Source organism: Podarcis filfolensis, assembly GCF_964270895.1.
Source record: "Podarcis filfolensis genome assembly, chromosome: 1".
Lineage (NCBI taxonomy): Eukaryota > Metazoa > Chordata > Lepidosauria > Squamata > Lacertidae > Podarcis > Podarcis filfolensis.
This window is the reverse complement of record NC_139604.1, coordinates 50502529-50520399: the sequence shown is the minus strand read 5'-3', so window position 1 is coordinate 50520399 and position 17871 is coordinate 50502529. Positions and strand designations below refer to the sequence as shown.

The 17871-nt window shown below is 42.0% G+C and overlaps 1 protein-coding gene across 50 annotated transcripts in view; it reads left to right on the top strand.

Annotated features, from left to right (window-relative positions):
• Positions 1-16651, top strand: part of TNS1 (tensin 1) — a 319529-nt gene extending 302878 nt beyond the window's left edge. For all 50 annotated transcript variants that reach the window (XM_083583947.1, XM_083583945.1, XM_083583943.1 and 47 more), the window contains 8 exons: positions 796-927; positions 1922-2014; positions 2579-2656; positions 3863-3934; positions 5425-5593; positions 6006-6074; positions 7898-7930; positions 9970-16651. In XM_083583947.1, coding sequence (XP_083440073.1) covers positions 796-927; positions 1922-2014; positions 2579-2656; positions 3863-3934; positions 5425-5593; positions 6006-6074; positions 7898-7930; positions 9970-10114 — 791 coding nt within the window. In that variant the 3' untranslated portion in view covers positions 10115-16651. The remainder of the gene's footprint in view (positions 1-795; positions 928-1921; positions 2015-2578; positions 2657-3862; positions 3935-5424; positions 5594-6005; positions 6075-7897; positions 7931-9969) is intronic.
• Positions 16652-17871: the final 1220 nt, after the last annotated feature.

The window sequence follows — 17871 nt, the reverse complement described above, 5'->3', positions numbered from 1 at the left end:
AGAAGAAAATAATAGAAGTGGTTTTTAGAATAATTCCATCCTATGACGGCTTATGTTTACATGCAGAGATGTGCAGGTAAGTATATGCTATATTGGGGTAGTCAAGGTGTTGAGGCTTAGAGATCTTGCAAGCATGTTGGTTGTAATTTTGGCCACGAGCCATGTTATAATGATGAATGAGGTGCCTCTGTCCCCAGCCAATGCTGATAAGCTACCTCTCAGATAATTGTGAGCGACCCCTTTAAAAGACTTTGTTTATGTTTCTGTCAACAGCAATTCCTCTCACCCATTCAACAGCTGAGGCACTTGGCAGCTCAGCTCTGCAGATCCACCCTTAATCCAAGAACATGTCCCCTCATTTCCTTCATGTCTCCCCTTGCAAGGGTAAAGTGACTGTTACTGAATGGAGGCTGGCCCTGTTTCAGATCAGATTCTCCTGGGCAAGGACTTTCTTGTTCCTTCTGCAGTTTTACTTTTGCCTTAATCAAATCTTAGAAGGACGTTTGCCTTCAAGTATACAAGTAGATAAGAAAATCCTGCATTAGATGTGTCAAAGGTTCAGGAACTAATTCAACATGTGCTAAGGTTATTGCTGCTGTGATGGGCAAATTCCTGGTACTGTAGCTACAATGGAGAGGATAGTTGGTGGGAACTGCTAGGACTAGTTGTGTGAATTGGGCCTCAGAGCCTTTTCTTGTACATTTAATGTACGTTGATTTCTTTAACATTTGTCCAGTAAGTGCCTATTACTGCTTGGATCCATTTACATACAGGGGATATGTTCTTCTTTCTCAGCCATTGCACTGCTGAAAGACAAGGAACCTGGGGCTTTTATCATTCGAGACAGCCACTCCTTCCGAGGAGCCTATGGATTGGCCATGAAAGTTGCTTCTCCGCCTCCTGGTATTTTGCAACAGAGCAAGAAAGGTATCCCCTTCTTTCACTTTTAGTAATCCCTCCCCTCTCCCCCGTAGCCCTAATGGAACACATAAAATGCAGATCACTCTCAACCCTGACAGTATCTGTTCATCTGAAAATGGGATATATTTGGGCGGTTATACCCCTGCCAAGGGAATGCCTGGATGCCAAATTCTGTGCCAGGTATGATATTTCATACTTTCAGTGTTTGTGGCTTATGCTAATAGCAAGCCCATGTTTTCAGACTAGGCTCTAAATGTTTTGTCTTGTGAGGAAACAGAGATTGAGATTTTGTATCCTATCAAGAGCTTTTCTAAATAGGAACTGAGCTGCGGCATGGGAAATCAGGGCGTGACTGATATGATTAGTTCATTAGAAAACACATTCTTACTCCAGACTGCACACAGCTATGCCATCTTGTGGCGATAACAACTAAATTCTGTGTGAAGTCAGGGCCTTGAGTTTCTTCTGCCATAAATAGTGATGCTGATAACCTTCTTTCATTGCTTCATATATGGCCATTTCTAGCATGTAAGGTAAAGGTAAAGGGACCCCTGACCATTAGGTCCAGTCGTGACTGACTCTGGGGTTGTGGAGCTCATCTTGCTTTATTGGCTGGGGGGAGCCGGTGTACAGCTTCCGGGTCATGTGGCCAGCATGACTAAGCCGCTTCTGGTGAACCAGAGCAGCGCACGGAAACGCCGTTTACCTTCCCGCTGGAGCGGTACCTATTTATCTACTTGCACTTTGACGTGCTTTTGAACTGCTAGGTTGGCAGGAGCTCAACCCGTCACGGGGATTTGAACCACCAACCTTCTGATCAGCATTAGCGTAGAGTAAAAAAGTCACTATAACTGAGAAGGTACATTGTTCTAATTTCCTTTTGCTTGCCAGTGAAGGGCAGCATGGTATGAGTTTATGGCCCACCATATCCTAAATCAGAGTGTTATGACTTGAAAGATGCTTTCAGAACTTGCACTGAAATCCTGATTTGTCCCAACAGGAGATCTCACCAATGAGCTGGTTAGGCACTTCCTGATAGAAACCAGCCCTAAAGGTGTGAAACTAAAAGGATGCCCCAATGAACCAAATTTTGGTAAGTGCCTACTTTAAAAATGAATTAGAAATACTTTGTATAAACCTTTCCTGCCCTCTGCTTTTCATAAATAGAACTGCCTGGTCCCATCCCATTCTCTTGTGTTTTATTGAAGATAAACGTTCTGCCCAATTCTGCCCTCTTGTGGAGGCTGTGGTGAAAAAACAACAATATTTCGAGGACTTCTGGCACTAGGGAGAAATGGATATAACAGAAACCAAGATGCATAATGATAATTTTATTGATATATGTTTCTTAATAATAACTTGTGCTGTCTTGATTGATTAATTTTTTATTATATACAATAAGCTTTTGCAAATTATATATATAGAGAGAGCATGTCTCATAGAATCAAAAGTAATCTGAGCAACAGGTTTCAGAATTTGACCCTGGACATTCAGGTATTTAGACAGCTATGTATCCAATTCATTTGGTGCATTGTATAGAAATCACTGAGGGTAAACATAGCATCACATCAGAATGTAGCAGCAGAAACTGAATGCCACCAAATTGCACCATCGGGTATCTTTAACTTTTGTCATATTTCCCTGTTCTCTTGCCCAGGTTGCTTGTCAGCTCTCGTGTACCAGCACTCCATCATGCCTCTGGCCTTGCCCTGCAAGCTGGTCATTCCCGATCGAGGTAAAAACATGTACATAGGGTGGAAAGCACTTGTGGGCATCAGGAGCAGAGTACATGGAGAGAACACCACTGTTTATTCATCAGGAGTGTGTGTGTGTTCAAAAGCTCTCAAAAGAAGAGTAACTTTTTTGTATTCCTGGTTTGATACAAACGACCAGATTAGAAGTTCTAGAACCTTTCCCTGCAGACCCACCTGCCTTAAGAGCTTTAGGGTTGAAATACTATACGTCTGAAGACAGGAGCCTTGAATCAGACGATTACAAGAGTCATAAATGCACAACTTACATGAAGGGTGCAGGAGAATGCTTATATTTAATAAATATAAGTGTTTACTTGGGGGCAGCCATGCTTTTGCTGTAAAATCTCCCCTGAGAGCAATGGAATAGCCTCAAGTTCAGTTGCTCCCTGTGGGACTTGTTCCCCATATCTATTCAAAAGTGTGTAATGGCAAGAACCCACTGCACAGTAGCTTCTCATACTGTGTGTGGCTGGAAGACTCTCTGGAGCTTTGGGAAAGGATTTTTAAAATTGGGAGGGGGCGGAGGCAGCACTGGAAACCTTGGTCTATCTAATAAAGAAATCTGCCATATTGCAGATTTTAAAGTGGACTCATGATGTGATACAGATCAAATCAGGTGAGTCCACTTTGAAATCCAAGATTCCCACCCCCCCATCCCTAGGCTTACACTGAGGGAGCGGGAGAAAAGAGAATGTTCAATTTTATAAAGGATAAGGAATCATAAGGACCTTGCATAAACATAACAAATTCTGTCGCCAACATGTTTCACTGAAAGCAATTTAGGTAGAAGTGAGATTAGCGAGCAACAACACTGTATTTCTGTATCTCTGTTGGTGTGTGATTGTCCCCTGGGAGTCATGCAGAGGGACAAACTCTGTAAAAGGCACTGACTGTATGTTCATTTTTCATGAATTCAAGATAATCCTTCCTGCCTTAATTTAGTTGACTTTTAATGGCTACCTCCTGCTGGTTCTGTTTACAAAAATATGAAGATGAGAGAGAATCTTTTCTCCATACATAAAAATGTATTGCTAGAATTGTTAAGGGGAAGTCAACCTGTAGCCCTTGTGACACTTCAGTTGTGGGTACAGCAAGGTAACATGAATGTGTTAAATGGACTTGAGCATGTGGTCTTAGAAAGAGCTCTTGCTGATGGCCAAAAACTTCCCTTCCTTTTTTTTTTTAAGATCCCATGGATGAAACAAAAGAGACAACCACATCGAGCAACTCAGCAACAGACTTGCTCAAACAGGGAGCAGGTGAGTAGCTCAGATAGAAAGGGGAAACATTTCAACCAGTTTGGAACCCTTTTACTGAAATGAAACCTCCCCAACCTTGTCTGGGAATAAAGCTCCATTGAATACAGTCTCTGGAATCTACTGAGCAGCACTGTATGAAAATATTTAAAAATATTCTTTCTACTTAACTTGGTAGTACTCAAACTCTGTATGCACATACATGGCCCTTTTGTTCCTTCATCATACATTTTAAGCCCTGCAGTTCCTTGTACCTGGAGCAGCGCAAAATCAGCCTTCTCTTCCAAGAGAGGTTTCAATGGAACTTTTACATAAGTAGTTGGGCTTTAGATAGCAGTGACCTTCTGCATTTTGCTAGTTAGAGTTTCAAGTTAAAACTGATAATGTTTTTGCCTGAGCATTACAGGTACACTGTGAGCATTCATAATTGCATAATGTTTTAAGGTCTTGTAGTGTGCTATTGTAATTTCACTGTAATTTTAAAATATTTAATTTTAAATTTTAAAATTTGCTTTTGAAATTTTAGTTTAAAACAGTTTTGCTGGGTTTTTCTTACCAGCTTCAACTATCAGTCAAGTTCTTCATACACTATCACAGAGATACCAGCAAGCATTTATGACTGGCTGTCAGTTGCCTGGGCAAAACTAAACTCAGCTTTCTATAATTTTCCTGTTTTTGTTTTGTTGTTGTTATCATATGAAAACAAAGCAGTTGTCCTTAGTGTTATTAGGAGATTGTGTTAGCGCACATAGTGTTGATATTATTGGCTCATTTTGACCAGTAGAAGCTTTGCGTGGAAATTAGCCATCAGGAGAAAAGCTCTGACTAGCTTATTTCTTTCCAAGATTACAGTGGTCCCAGCAAGATAAGGAACTGGAATAAAGACTGTGGGCAATGGAAGGGTTTATGGTAGGCTTGACTAAGCCATGGGTCTCCAGATCTTGTCAAAGTCACAGCCAGCAATTTGCCAGTCATCAGCGAAGGTTGTAGTTGAACAATTGGTCCACGGCATTTGAAAGTGGCCAATGGGGGGATTGCTGGAGTGTGCAGATAAAGTTGATTTGGTGCAACCCTGCACACAGCTAGGCTGCTTAAACTGGTCTATGTGCAACTTTGCCGCTTCTGAGATAAACAGCACTTGGATATTGCATAAATTGGGGGAATTATACTGCATATTGATGTAGCTTAATCACTTCTCAACTTTTGATTGTGGTTTCTGCCATTGGGAGCAACAGACTCTAGGCTCTCCGATTACTGAAATGGTAAACTTGTTTGACTTCTTGCAAAAAGTCAGTCAGATACAGATCCACATTCCCTAGCATAGTCCACAGTCATTGGGGAAAGCTCTTATGAGCAGGCAGCAAATAGACTGCAAATATAAGTTATCCTCATTATAGTCCAGGCAGCAGCAGGATTGAGCTTGCTTTAGCCTTTGTGTATCCTGCATTGTGCCATCCCACTGATGTGTGTGCCACTGTTTTTCCCCCCTCCAGCCTGCAATGTGCTCTTTATCAACTCGGTGGAGATGGAATCATTAACAGGGCCACAGGCCATTGCCAAAGCTATCACTGAGACACTGGCCGCTGACACCCCACCATCTGCTACTATTGTCCATTTCAAAGTCTCAACGCAAGGAATCACCTTAACAGACAACCAGAGGAAGTAAGAGCCAAATATGGTCTGGGACTCAGGATGATCTGTGGGCTTCGAAATGAAGACTGTTTTTTCACACCCATTATCAGGTTGTGTTAGTGAGAAGTTCCCCAAGTTACTCTCTGCTTCATAAATAAGGCCCTCAGCAGTGGCACTGGTATAATACCCCATTTCAAACTTCTGTTTTGTCATAATTGGCTAGTAGGCATCAAGTAAAGCTCAGGATATTTTTGCATTTAATACATCCCCGCTGGCCAGTGTTCCATTAGCCTTGTAAATGACTGATGCAGAGCTCATGTAATAGGATGGTGCTGATTACCTTGGGGTTGTTTGGCCATTTGTATGGATGGGCCCAGAAGCATTCATCCACTATCATTTCTTTTAACTATGTCACTTACTCATGTTCATATTTCTGTTTCAGGCTGTTCTTCAGACGACATTACCCCATCATCAGTGTCACCTTCTGTGATGTGGACCCACAGGAGAGAAAGTAAGTGGCAGGGTTTTCGTTTTATTGTGATTAAAGAGACTCAAATCAAAAAAGTACTCATAGGCAGATATATCATAGCAAAGATGGGGTGGGGAAAATGACTTTCTGTTTTCTATCCCGCGTTATTTATTTATTTAAAGACTTTTACTGTTGCTTTCCAGTGTAAGCTTGCAAGGTGCCTAATAAGAAGCAGCTAAAACTCAACATTTGGGCAGTATTTAAAAAAAATAAAAATAAACAGTGAAAAGAGCAATAAACCAGAGAAGGCAAGAGTAAAATACAACATCCATTAAAGTTCAAGAGCCTGGCTCTGAAAATCTAACAGAATAGGCACCAGCTGAGTATCACTAAAGAAAAAGAAAAAAGCCCTGTCACCTCTGCATGTGACTGTACCTTGAACAGTGCCTGGTTTGCATATCTTAAGGAACAGGCAGTTTCACAGAACAGGATCATATCCATAAAGGAACTCCTAATTTATATCAGACAAAGAACCTATTTAAGGAGCACTAAACCATAGCTGAACAAAGCGAAATATAGGAGATGGCAGAACCCTTCATTCCCTTCCTTTGCTTCTCAGAAAATCCAAAGTTCTTGCAGACTCCATTTTCCACATAGAATTCTATAATTGTAGAGTTGGAAGGGACCATGAGGGCCATCCAGTCCAACCCCCTGCAATGCAGGGATCTTTTAAACCCATGACCCTGAGAGTAAGAGTCTCGTGCTCTACTCACTGAGAGCAGAAATCTATGCAATTAAACTTCTGTTCTTCTGTGACACTGCAGCAAGGTGGACTTCCTTAATTTCCAAAACACAGGAAATTGTCAATAGTAGGTGAGATTTCTAGATGCCTCACACACTTGATTATCCTTTATAAGGAACTACGTGAGGAGCAAAGGTGACAAACTGAACTTCAGTGAACCATTTGCTTTAGACAGTAGGGAAGCATCATGGGAACACAGAAAGCTGGTTTATACCGAGTCCAACTATTGGTCCAACTAGGCCAGGATTGTCTATGCTGACTGGCAACTGCTATCCAGGGCTTCAGAAAGGGGACATTCCCATCCCTACCTGGGATGCCAGGGATTGGACTTGGGATCTTTTGCATGTGAAGCAGATGCTGTACCATTTAGCTATATCATATCCCTGCTAGTTTCAGGCAGTGGCGTAGCGTGGGGGGTGCAGGGGGGGCCGGCCGCACCGGGCGCAACATCTGGGGTTAGGGCAAATCCATGGGTTAGGGGGCGCAAATCCACGGGTTAGGGGGCGCAAATTACTTGCCTTGCCCCGGGTGCTGACAACCCACGCTACGCCACTGGTTTCAGGGGCTTTGATTGGCATAAATATTTTGACATGAGATTCCAGAAGACTGACTAGAAGGGCCTGCAAAAATCACACCGTAGCCCATTGTTGTTTATGAAAGCTGTTCAATAGTGGAGGCACTGGAGCAGCACTGGAGGCACTGGAGCAGCTTGTATTTCAGAGACATTTTCCCAACAGCTCATAATTTCAACACTTTTGAAGATCTTAATATATTCTGGCAACAGACCATTTCTCAGAAGAAGGGGATAAGGAAGAGGGGTTTCTCATAATAGTAGGAGGTAGATGGAGCCCACACCCATTTCTTGGCTGTACTTATTTGTTACTTTAAACAGGGAAGAAAGGGGTCAAGTGATTAGCCACCAATTCAGTCAAAGTGTTACTTTGCCAGTCTTCCCTACCCCCATACCCCACTTTAATTACTCCACTGTACAGGTTGGACCTTAGTATTATTGTGGATTCCTGCCCTGGTGAAAATTAACCAAAGGCTGTTCTTATCTCCTCAGGTGGACTAAGTCAGACAGTGGTGGTGCTGCAAAGTAAGTCTTGTTTTTCAACTTCAGGTTCAGTGTTAGACCATTACAAAGGACAGAGGCCCTTCTGATGGTGGCTAGATTCTCCAAAGCTTACAGACATGTATGAATGGTTCTTTGGCCTAATTTATCTTGGATCAAAGTGGTTCACATAACTGAGAGGAGTGATCAGATGGAGAGTTGGTCTGAACTTCCATATTGGTCCTAACTTTGAGATCCAAAAGGCTTTAAAGCAGAAATCATCAGACCAAGAGAGATGTAATAGGCCAAATCTGTTTCCAGAAAATGTTTTTATTTTAGGCAAAGGGTCCAGCTTGGCTTTTATGTTATGCAAGTGTTGAGTTTCCCCATCGTTCCCATGAAGTGTCATGACTCCAGTTTCCACATGTCATTATAGACATGCCCGCTACATTTCTGAATAAACAGCAAAGCCCATTCTTAGCCACGAAAATAGCACAGATAATACACACCAGCCCACATGGCCCTTGATTCCCAAAGGAGGGGCGTGCCACTGCCATACCAAGTCATCTTTGACTTCTCCAGACAACCATCAGGGAACGTAGCACAAAGTTCTTAAAGTCTCTGAGGAAATCTTGAGAGAAACCATCTTGGTTGAATTCTTTGTTGCACAAGAAGTCTTGAAGTTCCGTGGATTTTTTCAAGTGTTTACCTAAAGAAATGAAATACAAACATGTCAACTTCCACTTCATTTACACTGGGAAATGTTACTTTAAAAATAAAACAGAGAACGTGTTTAAATAATATTTGAGAATGTCTGGTTATATCCCCCCCCCCAAAAAAAAACCCCAGACCTGGTTGAAAAGTTATATGCAGCAGCAGGCTGCATACATCTGCACATGCCCATTTCCCACTCAGTTGGTGCATCCATCTGTTTCAGGGAGTGGGGAGTGACCCTTGATTCAGACAGATTTGCTTTCAATCTGTTATCAGTGCTGTCAAAACCATGCTTAGCATTGCATGAATGGCTCCATCAACTGGTACCACAGAAACAACCCTGACTTCAGTTCCTCAGCATATGGCAGTCTGTAACCACAAGCAGTGATGGCAGTCTATCCTACCAATGTCCAACTCACTTAGGGACTGTTGCCTGTGTCTAGCTTATCTAAACCACACTGGAGAGTTCAGTACTTCATGTTGAGGTCACATTTCACATGATCCAAAAGGGGGTGGAGGGCAGGAGACAGAACAAGAGTCTGAAAAAGACTCTTGGCGTCCCAAACTCAAATGCAAAAACTTCTTTTTTTCTAACCTCCCAAGTTTTGCCATTTTGTTTAGCAAAAGAAAAAGGACTGAAAAATGCAGTAGAAAAATGCAATCAGAGTAATAATTTGTTCCAATAAACAATGGAGAGTTTTGTACTATAGATGTGATACTAGCCCCATACATAATGAGAGATTTATTGAATATGATCCTTTTACTTCTACTAGGGGAGAAAAATCCTATTAAAAGCCAAGCTGTGTGACCAATTTGAGCTACTTCCTCTCTCTGGTCGTGTTTTCCGTTCTCCTCCTGATACTGCCTCTAGCTGAGTAGCTTGGAGTGAGCTCTGGGGGCTTATGGGCCCCACTAATTTTAGGTACGGTCTGTAGCAAGGGGTGTTTTTATTAGAATCTCCAGCTGTCTGGATTTTTCTTTCCCTAATTAGAAATGACAGGAGGAGGATCACATTTTGTTCCATTTTGTTTCATCTAGTATTTATAACTTTCCTTTTGAAAGTTGAAATTGAAATTGAAAACAAACAGACAAACAAACAAACCCAAAACATGTTGTTCTTACTTAGATAATGGAGCTACAGCAATTGAAATCCACATCCTTTCTCCAAAGGCCACACCTCCCCACCTCCAATTCCATGTGATACATGTCTCAAGTTCCACTGGTAGAAGATTGAATATTTATATAGCTTATCTGATAACACCAGTATGCAATCTCTGCTCCACAAATAGCTGTGGTTATTCATGTCTGCCCTAGCTTACACCTTTCTCTCTCTCCCTTGCCTCCCATTCTTTTCTTTGTCATCTCTGCAGACTCTTTGGCTTTGTGGCCAGGAAACAAGGCAGTACAACAGACAACGTCTGCCACCTCTTTGCTGAGCTGGACCCCGACCAACCAGCTGCCGCCATTGTCAACTTTGTCTCCAGGGTCATGCTCGGCTCCTCTCAGAAGAGATGAACCGATGCCTTCCCCCTGAAGGGGGCTTCTTGCCCTTGAATTTTGAAGAAGGACTTGGAGTTGTTCCGAGAAGGAGTGCGAGGAAGTGCGTTGCAAAAGAGGGAAGTGAACCAATTTTAGGGGGCGGGGGGAGAGAGGGAGAGTGGGGGAAGGTCTGAATTGCTGAAAAGCCCAAACCAAGCAAACGTACGTACATAGTAGAAACCAAGGAACCGACATCGTCGCCTTTCCCTGCCAAGTTCAAGAGGTGGAGACAATTTTGGCTTTTTGGATCAGCATGAAATCAGAGAATTCAGCCCCACAGGCCAAAGCACGGATCTTATTTACCTTTGTGGGGTAGGACTATATAGTAGTTGCTTGTTTAGAAAATAAGGCAAACTTTTAAAAAATCATGAATACGTGAGCTGCAGGAATCACATTGAGAGACATGCCGAACAAGCAATCATTGGTACCCATTTCTGAAAGTAATTGCTCCCAACTCTTCAACTGCTGAATGTATGGAGCGTGTGTGCGTGTGCCTGTGTGTGCGCATTTGTGTAGTGTGCACCTGTTGCAATACATATCTGTGGAAATCTGCAGTGTTAAGAACATGACTTTGCTGAATGATGTGATGGTTATTCAGAACGGTTGACCCCTGCATTCTCCCCCTCCTCTAGGAACATTGGCCTCCATTACTCCAGCTGGAGGAGAAGCCTCATGAGCAGTAGCGCCTGATCTACTACAGAGGCAGGAAGTCCACACCTCATACATGTGCACAGTGCATGTGCACACAGAATTTGTATACCAGAGTTGCAGGGAGTATTCCCCTAGCTAAGTTTAAGGAGCATGCTAGCCACATCATAATTATATCTTCTGGTTTCTATGCAATGAGACCTATGGTAGGTCATTTGAACAGGGAATCTGTCCCATGATCCCCTTGCCCCTAAAAAAATTAAATACCAGCAGTTTGGGAATGCCATTCCTTTCCTGTCCAGGCTTACCCCTTCTCGGTAGGCATGCACGTCATTTTGTATCTTGCATGGAAATTATTCAATTGCGCAAAGGCAAGATGATCCAGTAATGGGGAGAGGGGGATCTTGTTTTGAAGCCACTAGGAATAATGATGTAAGGAGAGCCAACTTGGTGTGAGCTTTGGCTTAAGCACAGCCATAGTTGATTAATCTGTATCCATTTGAGCTCAACAATTAATATGTAGCAAAATTCATTATTTTGCCTCTTCAGGCTTTGTGTTTGCTTCTGGAGGCATCAGATCTTGCACCGACACACTAGTTGACACTTGGCAGTGTTGTCCTCAACTGACATTTGTTGTGGAAAGGGAGGCAGTTTCTACCTTGCAAATCTTTTTTGTGCAGAGCCGCTACATATCCATTTTCACAGTGAATGAGGTAGGATTGTAGCAGCAGCCACGGAGGAGCTATGTATTTTTCTGCCAACATCACAAATTAGTCTTTTTACTAGCATGACTTCTGTCACTCCTAATGTGACAGCCTGCGGAAGTGCTGCCTATTAACTAATGGCTCTGGGTATCTTTGTCAAGGAAAGGTTGACTTGTCAGGAGACGTCTGCTTTGTTGTGGAAGTATCCTTCTGTTGTGTAGGGTTCTCACATCATCTGCACTGGCAAATCCCAGACATGAACACTTGTGCTGAATGGACAAAGAGATGTTCCCATGTGTCAAATCCTATGGGTTTATTGTGAATTCTTCAACCTCTACTTAGACTAGAGTCAAGGCCCTGCTGAAAGCAAGTCACTTTTGGCTTGCTGTGTCAGCTGGTCCAACGGGGATTGGTCAAAGACTTATGAAGAGACTAGCATGCATGACAACAACTTGAGTCAACAGATAAGGAACATGTGGGCAGTAAGCCCTTCACACCCTCCTCTGTTGATAACACACAACAGGACTCATAACACACAGTGTGGGTTGGGTTGGGCTGAGACCTCCCATTTAAAACAATGGCTGAAAAGTCTGTTCCCCTAAAATGCCATCTGGGTTCCTGAATTAGCAGGGGAAGATCTTTAGGGACAGGGTGTGTGTTGATGAAGCACTTCAGCATGAAGCCATGCAACATTCACTAAAAAGTCAAAATACAAACTCCAAGTCATGCAGTCACCTAAATTCCCCTAGAGAGTGTGGCTCTCTCATTGCCTTGATATAATATATATATGTATGTATGTATGTATGTATGAAATATACTGACGAAATAATGTAAGCTAATCAAAAAAATTTAAAGTGAAATTTACACAAAAAGTATTTATTTTTGCCATATTGCTTTTATCTATCTTTTACCTCCTCTGATATTTTCATCTTCCTACATTCCCCCCTCCTCCCTGTCCATGTTATAGACTCTTGTATGTATAACTTAGTACAAAGTGCTTATTTGGTTAGTATTATTGACATGGGCAAGATTTCAAAAGATGTCCATCCCTCTCCACCCCAGCCCCATAAGAGCAATGTATTTTGATATCATGCCACAGGGCAGTGCAACAATACAGCCTTTCTCATCTCCACCTCCTCATTTTTAGAAATGAGCAAGTGAGCATGTATAAATTTTGTACTTCGTTGCTGAGTGACGCAAAGGTTAGAGGTGTGCGTATGTGTGAAAGTGTGTGAAGAGAGACTTATTTCTGGATACTGTATAAAGCATGAGTTTTGCATCCAAGGACTGTTGTTGAGATGGTTCCTTGGATGGAGTGGGAGCATCAGTTATTGGTGTCATCGTCCAGGCTCTGCCCCACCCGCATCCAGATGGGATGCCAGAGACTGCGATAGCTTATTCTCTTCTAGGTTACAAATATTTCCTCCTTCTGCAAAATTCAAGCAAGATGATTCCCCCTCCCTCACCTGCAACTGTCTCACCCTGCCATTAACCAATTAGAGAAACACTGTGTCTATAGATATATATATAAATATTATAAATATATATATTTTTTGAAAGTCTCTATTTTTCAGACTTCATTTTTTCACTGCTTTCAAAAAATTAAAATTTGCAATCTCACCCTTCCCCTTCATCATTTGGTGTCTTGCCACAGAGAGCGGTATTGAAACTTTATGGTTCATTATTGTTTTGCCATTCAAAGGAAGTGACCTTGATATAAGGCTTCTGTGGTCACATATATATCATCATGGCGGGCACACGCATGTCAGAATACCTGCTTCCAGCCATGACCTGCTCACTGCTCCTTTACTAACTCACTAGCTGAAGATGGAAAGTTTAAAGATCCCTATGCGTTTGGGCCATACTTGCTCACTATGGCTTTATTTTAAAAGGCAGAGCTAATCACATTATGTAACTTGTTGCTTTTCCGGCTTGCATTCAAGACAAAAGCTGCATTTTAGGAGTAACTGTTGTATTTATCAACCACAGTTTTTCCATAGATCAGGTCCCCAGCTCCTCCAGGGTGGCTCTCGATCCGGAGCTAACCAAGTGCTTGTGAAAAAGAGCACAAAGATGCACAAGAAGTTGCTAGAAGAAATGAGAGTTCCCCCAGACCCAATAATTTCTGTGTATATCTTGATTGGGTTAGCGGAGTATGATTTTTATCTGCCCTTCCTTCCTTTCCCTCAACTTGCATTGTGCCTCTCCATTTGTGCTAAAAACCATAGAGCAGGGATCAAAAGGAGACCAATCTCAATGGAAACCCCTGGTCCGTTTTTATGGACTGCCAGTGCCAACCCAGGAAGGAACATCCTGGCATATGTGAGGAGGAGAAGGCAACCAATTTTCGAAATACTGTCACAACTTCAGAGGCAACAGATTGTCTCCTTCTCTGCCTTGTGGGGCTATTTGCGTCTGCTATGTTCTTTATCCATTGATCTCCCTGCACCCAGCCACTTGCCCAGAATGTTAGTGAGCTGCTCACTAGGTGAGTCATCCTTGGGTTGGTTTGTTGGTGTTAATTTGCCTCAGCCACAGTTTCTTCATAGGCTTAAGGAGGCTGTTTATGGCACAGGAGAGAGAAAGTCCCTGTTCTAAACTGGTTTAGTTGCTTTCTGCCAAACTCCCAAGTGCTGGAGGAGCTGCTGCAATCCCCGAAAAAAACTTGTGCCATTTATTGAATGTCTTTTAAAGAGCACAAGGGAAGATAATGCCATCTGAAACTCACCAACTCATTTCCAATGCCTGGGACTGATGTCTAATGTAATCCCCCCCCCCATGTATGCAATGTAGTAATAACTCTACCCTTTCAATAGAAGGTGTTATATTTTATACACATGCACACAAACACCCTCCTCCGTACACAAAGAACTGCATAATCTTGCCAAAGATACCTGTTTGAAATGCACTTTCCTCTTCCTGTTGGCTGTACATTTCTTGAATGTGCCTCTTTTTCTCTCTTTAGTTTTTCTTTGTTTGTTTTAAAATCGTTTTTACTAGTGACTTTTGTTCATTATGGTTTTCTCTAGCAAATTTGTAAAACTTAAATCACCCTTCCACCAACTAATTTGATATATAACTTGAGATTTGAGGAAGGTTACTGAGCAGTGAAACAGCCAAAGTAAGATGTAGAAGAGAACAGGAGCAAAGCCATTCATGTAGCCTCATGTCCAGTTCCTTAAATGTTATAAAAATCCCAAATTTATTCCTAAAGCTCCTGCAGTTGCTTTCTTTAAATACAACTTCAAATAAGTAATTATTTTTAAATAAGTAATCCCTTCCCAATGCCTGTGAAATAAATTTAAAGTAAACAGCATTAGAGACAGTACTGTCTCTTTTTGTCTCTATGTAGCTGACAAACAACAGACAAAGATGTTTAATATTTTGCAGCAACAAATATTATTTGACATCCAGCTCAATATAACTGTGAGGATTATTGACTTAATATATCTCTGCATTATGGCAAACGGCTGCACTGCCACTCTACATGGGGCATTGAGCTAGCATTGTAGTTTTGCTAAATCTTTCTTGTAGTAGAAGAAAGTCATAAGGCCAGAGTCATAAGGACCATACTAGACCAATACCTAAAAGAAACCAATTGGAACTGGATGTATTGGAGAAACATTTAAAGGCCACAGGCCCAATATATTACTATAATCTGGCAACCATCAATTTATTAATCTGTTCGTGGATGACCCAGAACACGTTATTCAAGTTGAGTCTGTTCTGATTAAGCCAAGAAGTTCAGTTAAAAATTAAAAGGGATAAAGCCATCACGTTGCGAGGCCATGTGAGGAATAAACTCCCAGGTTTATACATGGACGTAATAGCTTCTGTCATACTAAGGCAATGAAGACTAGCATCTCCTATTGCAGCCCCCTTGTAAACCCATTTTAGAAGTTGTTCCATAATTTGTCATCATAGTGTTTGTACAGCATTTTCATCAGCATTCTCACCCACGTAAAAAAACAAAACCCTTGTTCAACATGGCCCCTCATTCACCCATTGCCCAGTAATGGCAACCTGGCAGCATACCCACAAAGCTCCTGTGGTTCTCCAAATGTATCATTAGCCAATGCCATCCAATATATACCTGAATTTGGGGCTAAAGAAAAGCAGCATGTATAGGGTTATTAATAAAAGCAACAAAGAAAGACTCCTAAAACGACACCGGTATATTGAGCCCCACAAAAAGACGACATTTTAATCCTAACCATATTCTTTGGAAATGTCCCATTACAATCATGTGGTCCTACAAGTGATGGGTTTAGGATTGGGATGCTGGTTTCTGTTGCAAGTAGGTACTTTTTCAAAGAGCAGCATAAAATTACTCAACTCTGGAGCATGCCCATTGATCTCCAGTAGTCAATTCCCACTTTTTAAAGTAGGTCTACAGGAGATGAGCGGCATAGCTCCAAAATCAGTTTCAGATTTAAAGCCAAATGGTCCAAATCTAACAGTGTTTACTAGGAAGTACATCCCATTCAAGTCAGTGACATCTACTCTCAAGTTAAGAGGGCAGTTCTATGCAGAAGTCAATTCCACTGAAGACAATAGAGCTTATAGACAATGGTTATAGGGTTGCAGCCGCTAGAAGCAGGGAGATCCAGACTTTAAAATTGCAGTTCAGACTATTTGCTGTTTTATGACTACCACGGTTAATGTTGTTACAGCATCCTTTATCAGTATTAATGACCTTTTAAAGCAACTTTTTGTTTCTTCTTGCATCCCCTCCCATTTTTTAAGCACGCACCAAACATGCAAATGCCTACACAAAGAGGAGTAATTGGGAAGGGAAACAAGCCACATGCCAGAATTAACTCCCTTTTTATGTATTTATACAGACAGAATTATCCTTTATATTTTGTATCTTTGTGCCCATACCTTTTGTCACTTCTCTAAGAGACGCCTCTGCATCACCCATGGTTCACGTGTGAATGGACCATGCACAACTAAGCTTTCCTTTCCCTTTGTACAGCTATCTTGACTCATTGCAGTTCCTTGTATGGCTTTATAAATGATAAGATTTTAAACAAAATCAATTATATGAAATATACTGTTGCTTGAAAATGCCCAGCTTGGTGTCTGGATTGCTGGAATTGTATCTCAAAACTTTAAGGGAGCAAAGGAATAAAGACTCTCTACTTTTTGCACAGGGAAATCATGATGGTGGCTGTATTCACTCCTGCTCCCTTGCACTCTCACACCGAAGAGTTCGCACACTGCAAAAGAATAATAGAAAATGATCCCAGCCAGTTCTAGAGTTGCTCCTGAATTTCTCCCAAAGAGAAATTTGAGGTGAATGGAGCCATTCTTGCTTGCCCCTTTTGCCAAAAAACCCCTGGAGAATTTTGAAGAAAAACTGAAATGATTACACAACGACCAGTAGCAGTTTCCACTCATTATCACCTGTTTAGGTAAATGTGGACCTCTCCTACAGCAGCCCAGCCTCTGCAACAAAAAGTTGGGCCAGAGAGCAGGAGGGGCTTTCTAGTGGAGCACCTTGCATGTACCTGCTTGGGAGGACACAAGGGTCACTGTGTCCACAAAATCCTTTTCTTAACCCTGAAGTGGTTTTTCTAGAATTCCCAATGCATGCAAATGCATAAAGAAGGTTGCACCACATCAGGCATTGGGTATGATACAGAAATGTGGGGAATCTATCTATCTATCTATCTATCTATCTATCTATCTATCTATCTATCTAGTTAAAAAGGTAAAGGACCCCTGACAGTTAAGTCCAGTCGCAGATGACTCTGGGGTTGCGGTGCTCATCTCGCTTTACAGGCTGAGGGAGCCGACTGTCCACAGACAGTTTTTCTGGGTCATGTGGGTCATGTGGCCAGCATGACTAAGCCGCTTCTGGCAAAACTAGAGTAGTGCATGGAAATGCTGTTTACCTTCCCGCCAGAGCGGTACCTATTTATCTACTTGCACTTTTTTGGCGTGCTTTCAAACTGCTAGGTTGGCAGGAGCTGGGACCGAGCAACGAGAGCTCACCCCGTTGCAGGGATTTGAACTGCCGACCTTCTGATTGGGAAGCCCAAGAGGCTCAGTGGTTTAGACCACAGCACCACCCGCGTCCCTGGCTTCTATCTGGTTATCATAGGCTAATAACTGGCAGTCTTTTACTGTAAGCACCTTCCTGCTGCTACTGGTTAAGTTGTTGTTATGTCACAGAACAGTCACATACATTATAAATACTGTTGAGAGGACTCTTTCTCAATATTTGAAAAAGTAGTGCCATTGCTGTGAAGGGAATGTAAAGTTGCCAGAGTAAAGCTGCACAAAGACCCTTACAAAAAAGGGGGTGGAGTGGTTTTGGTGAGAAGCAATAGTGGAAAGTAGAAAAATCCCTAGGAAGTAGCAGAGAAAAGAACA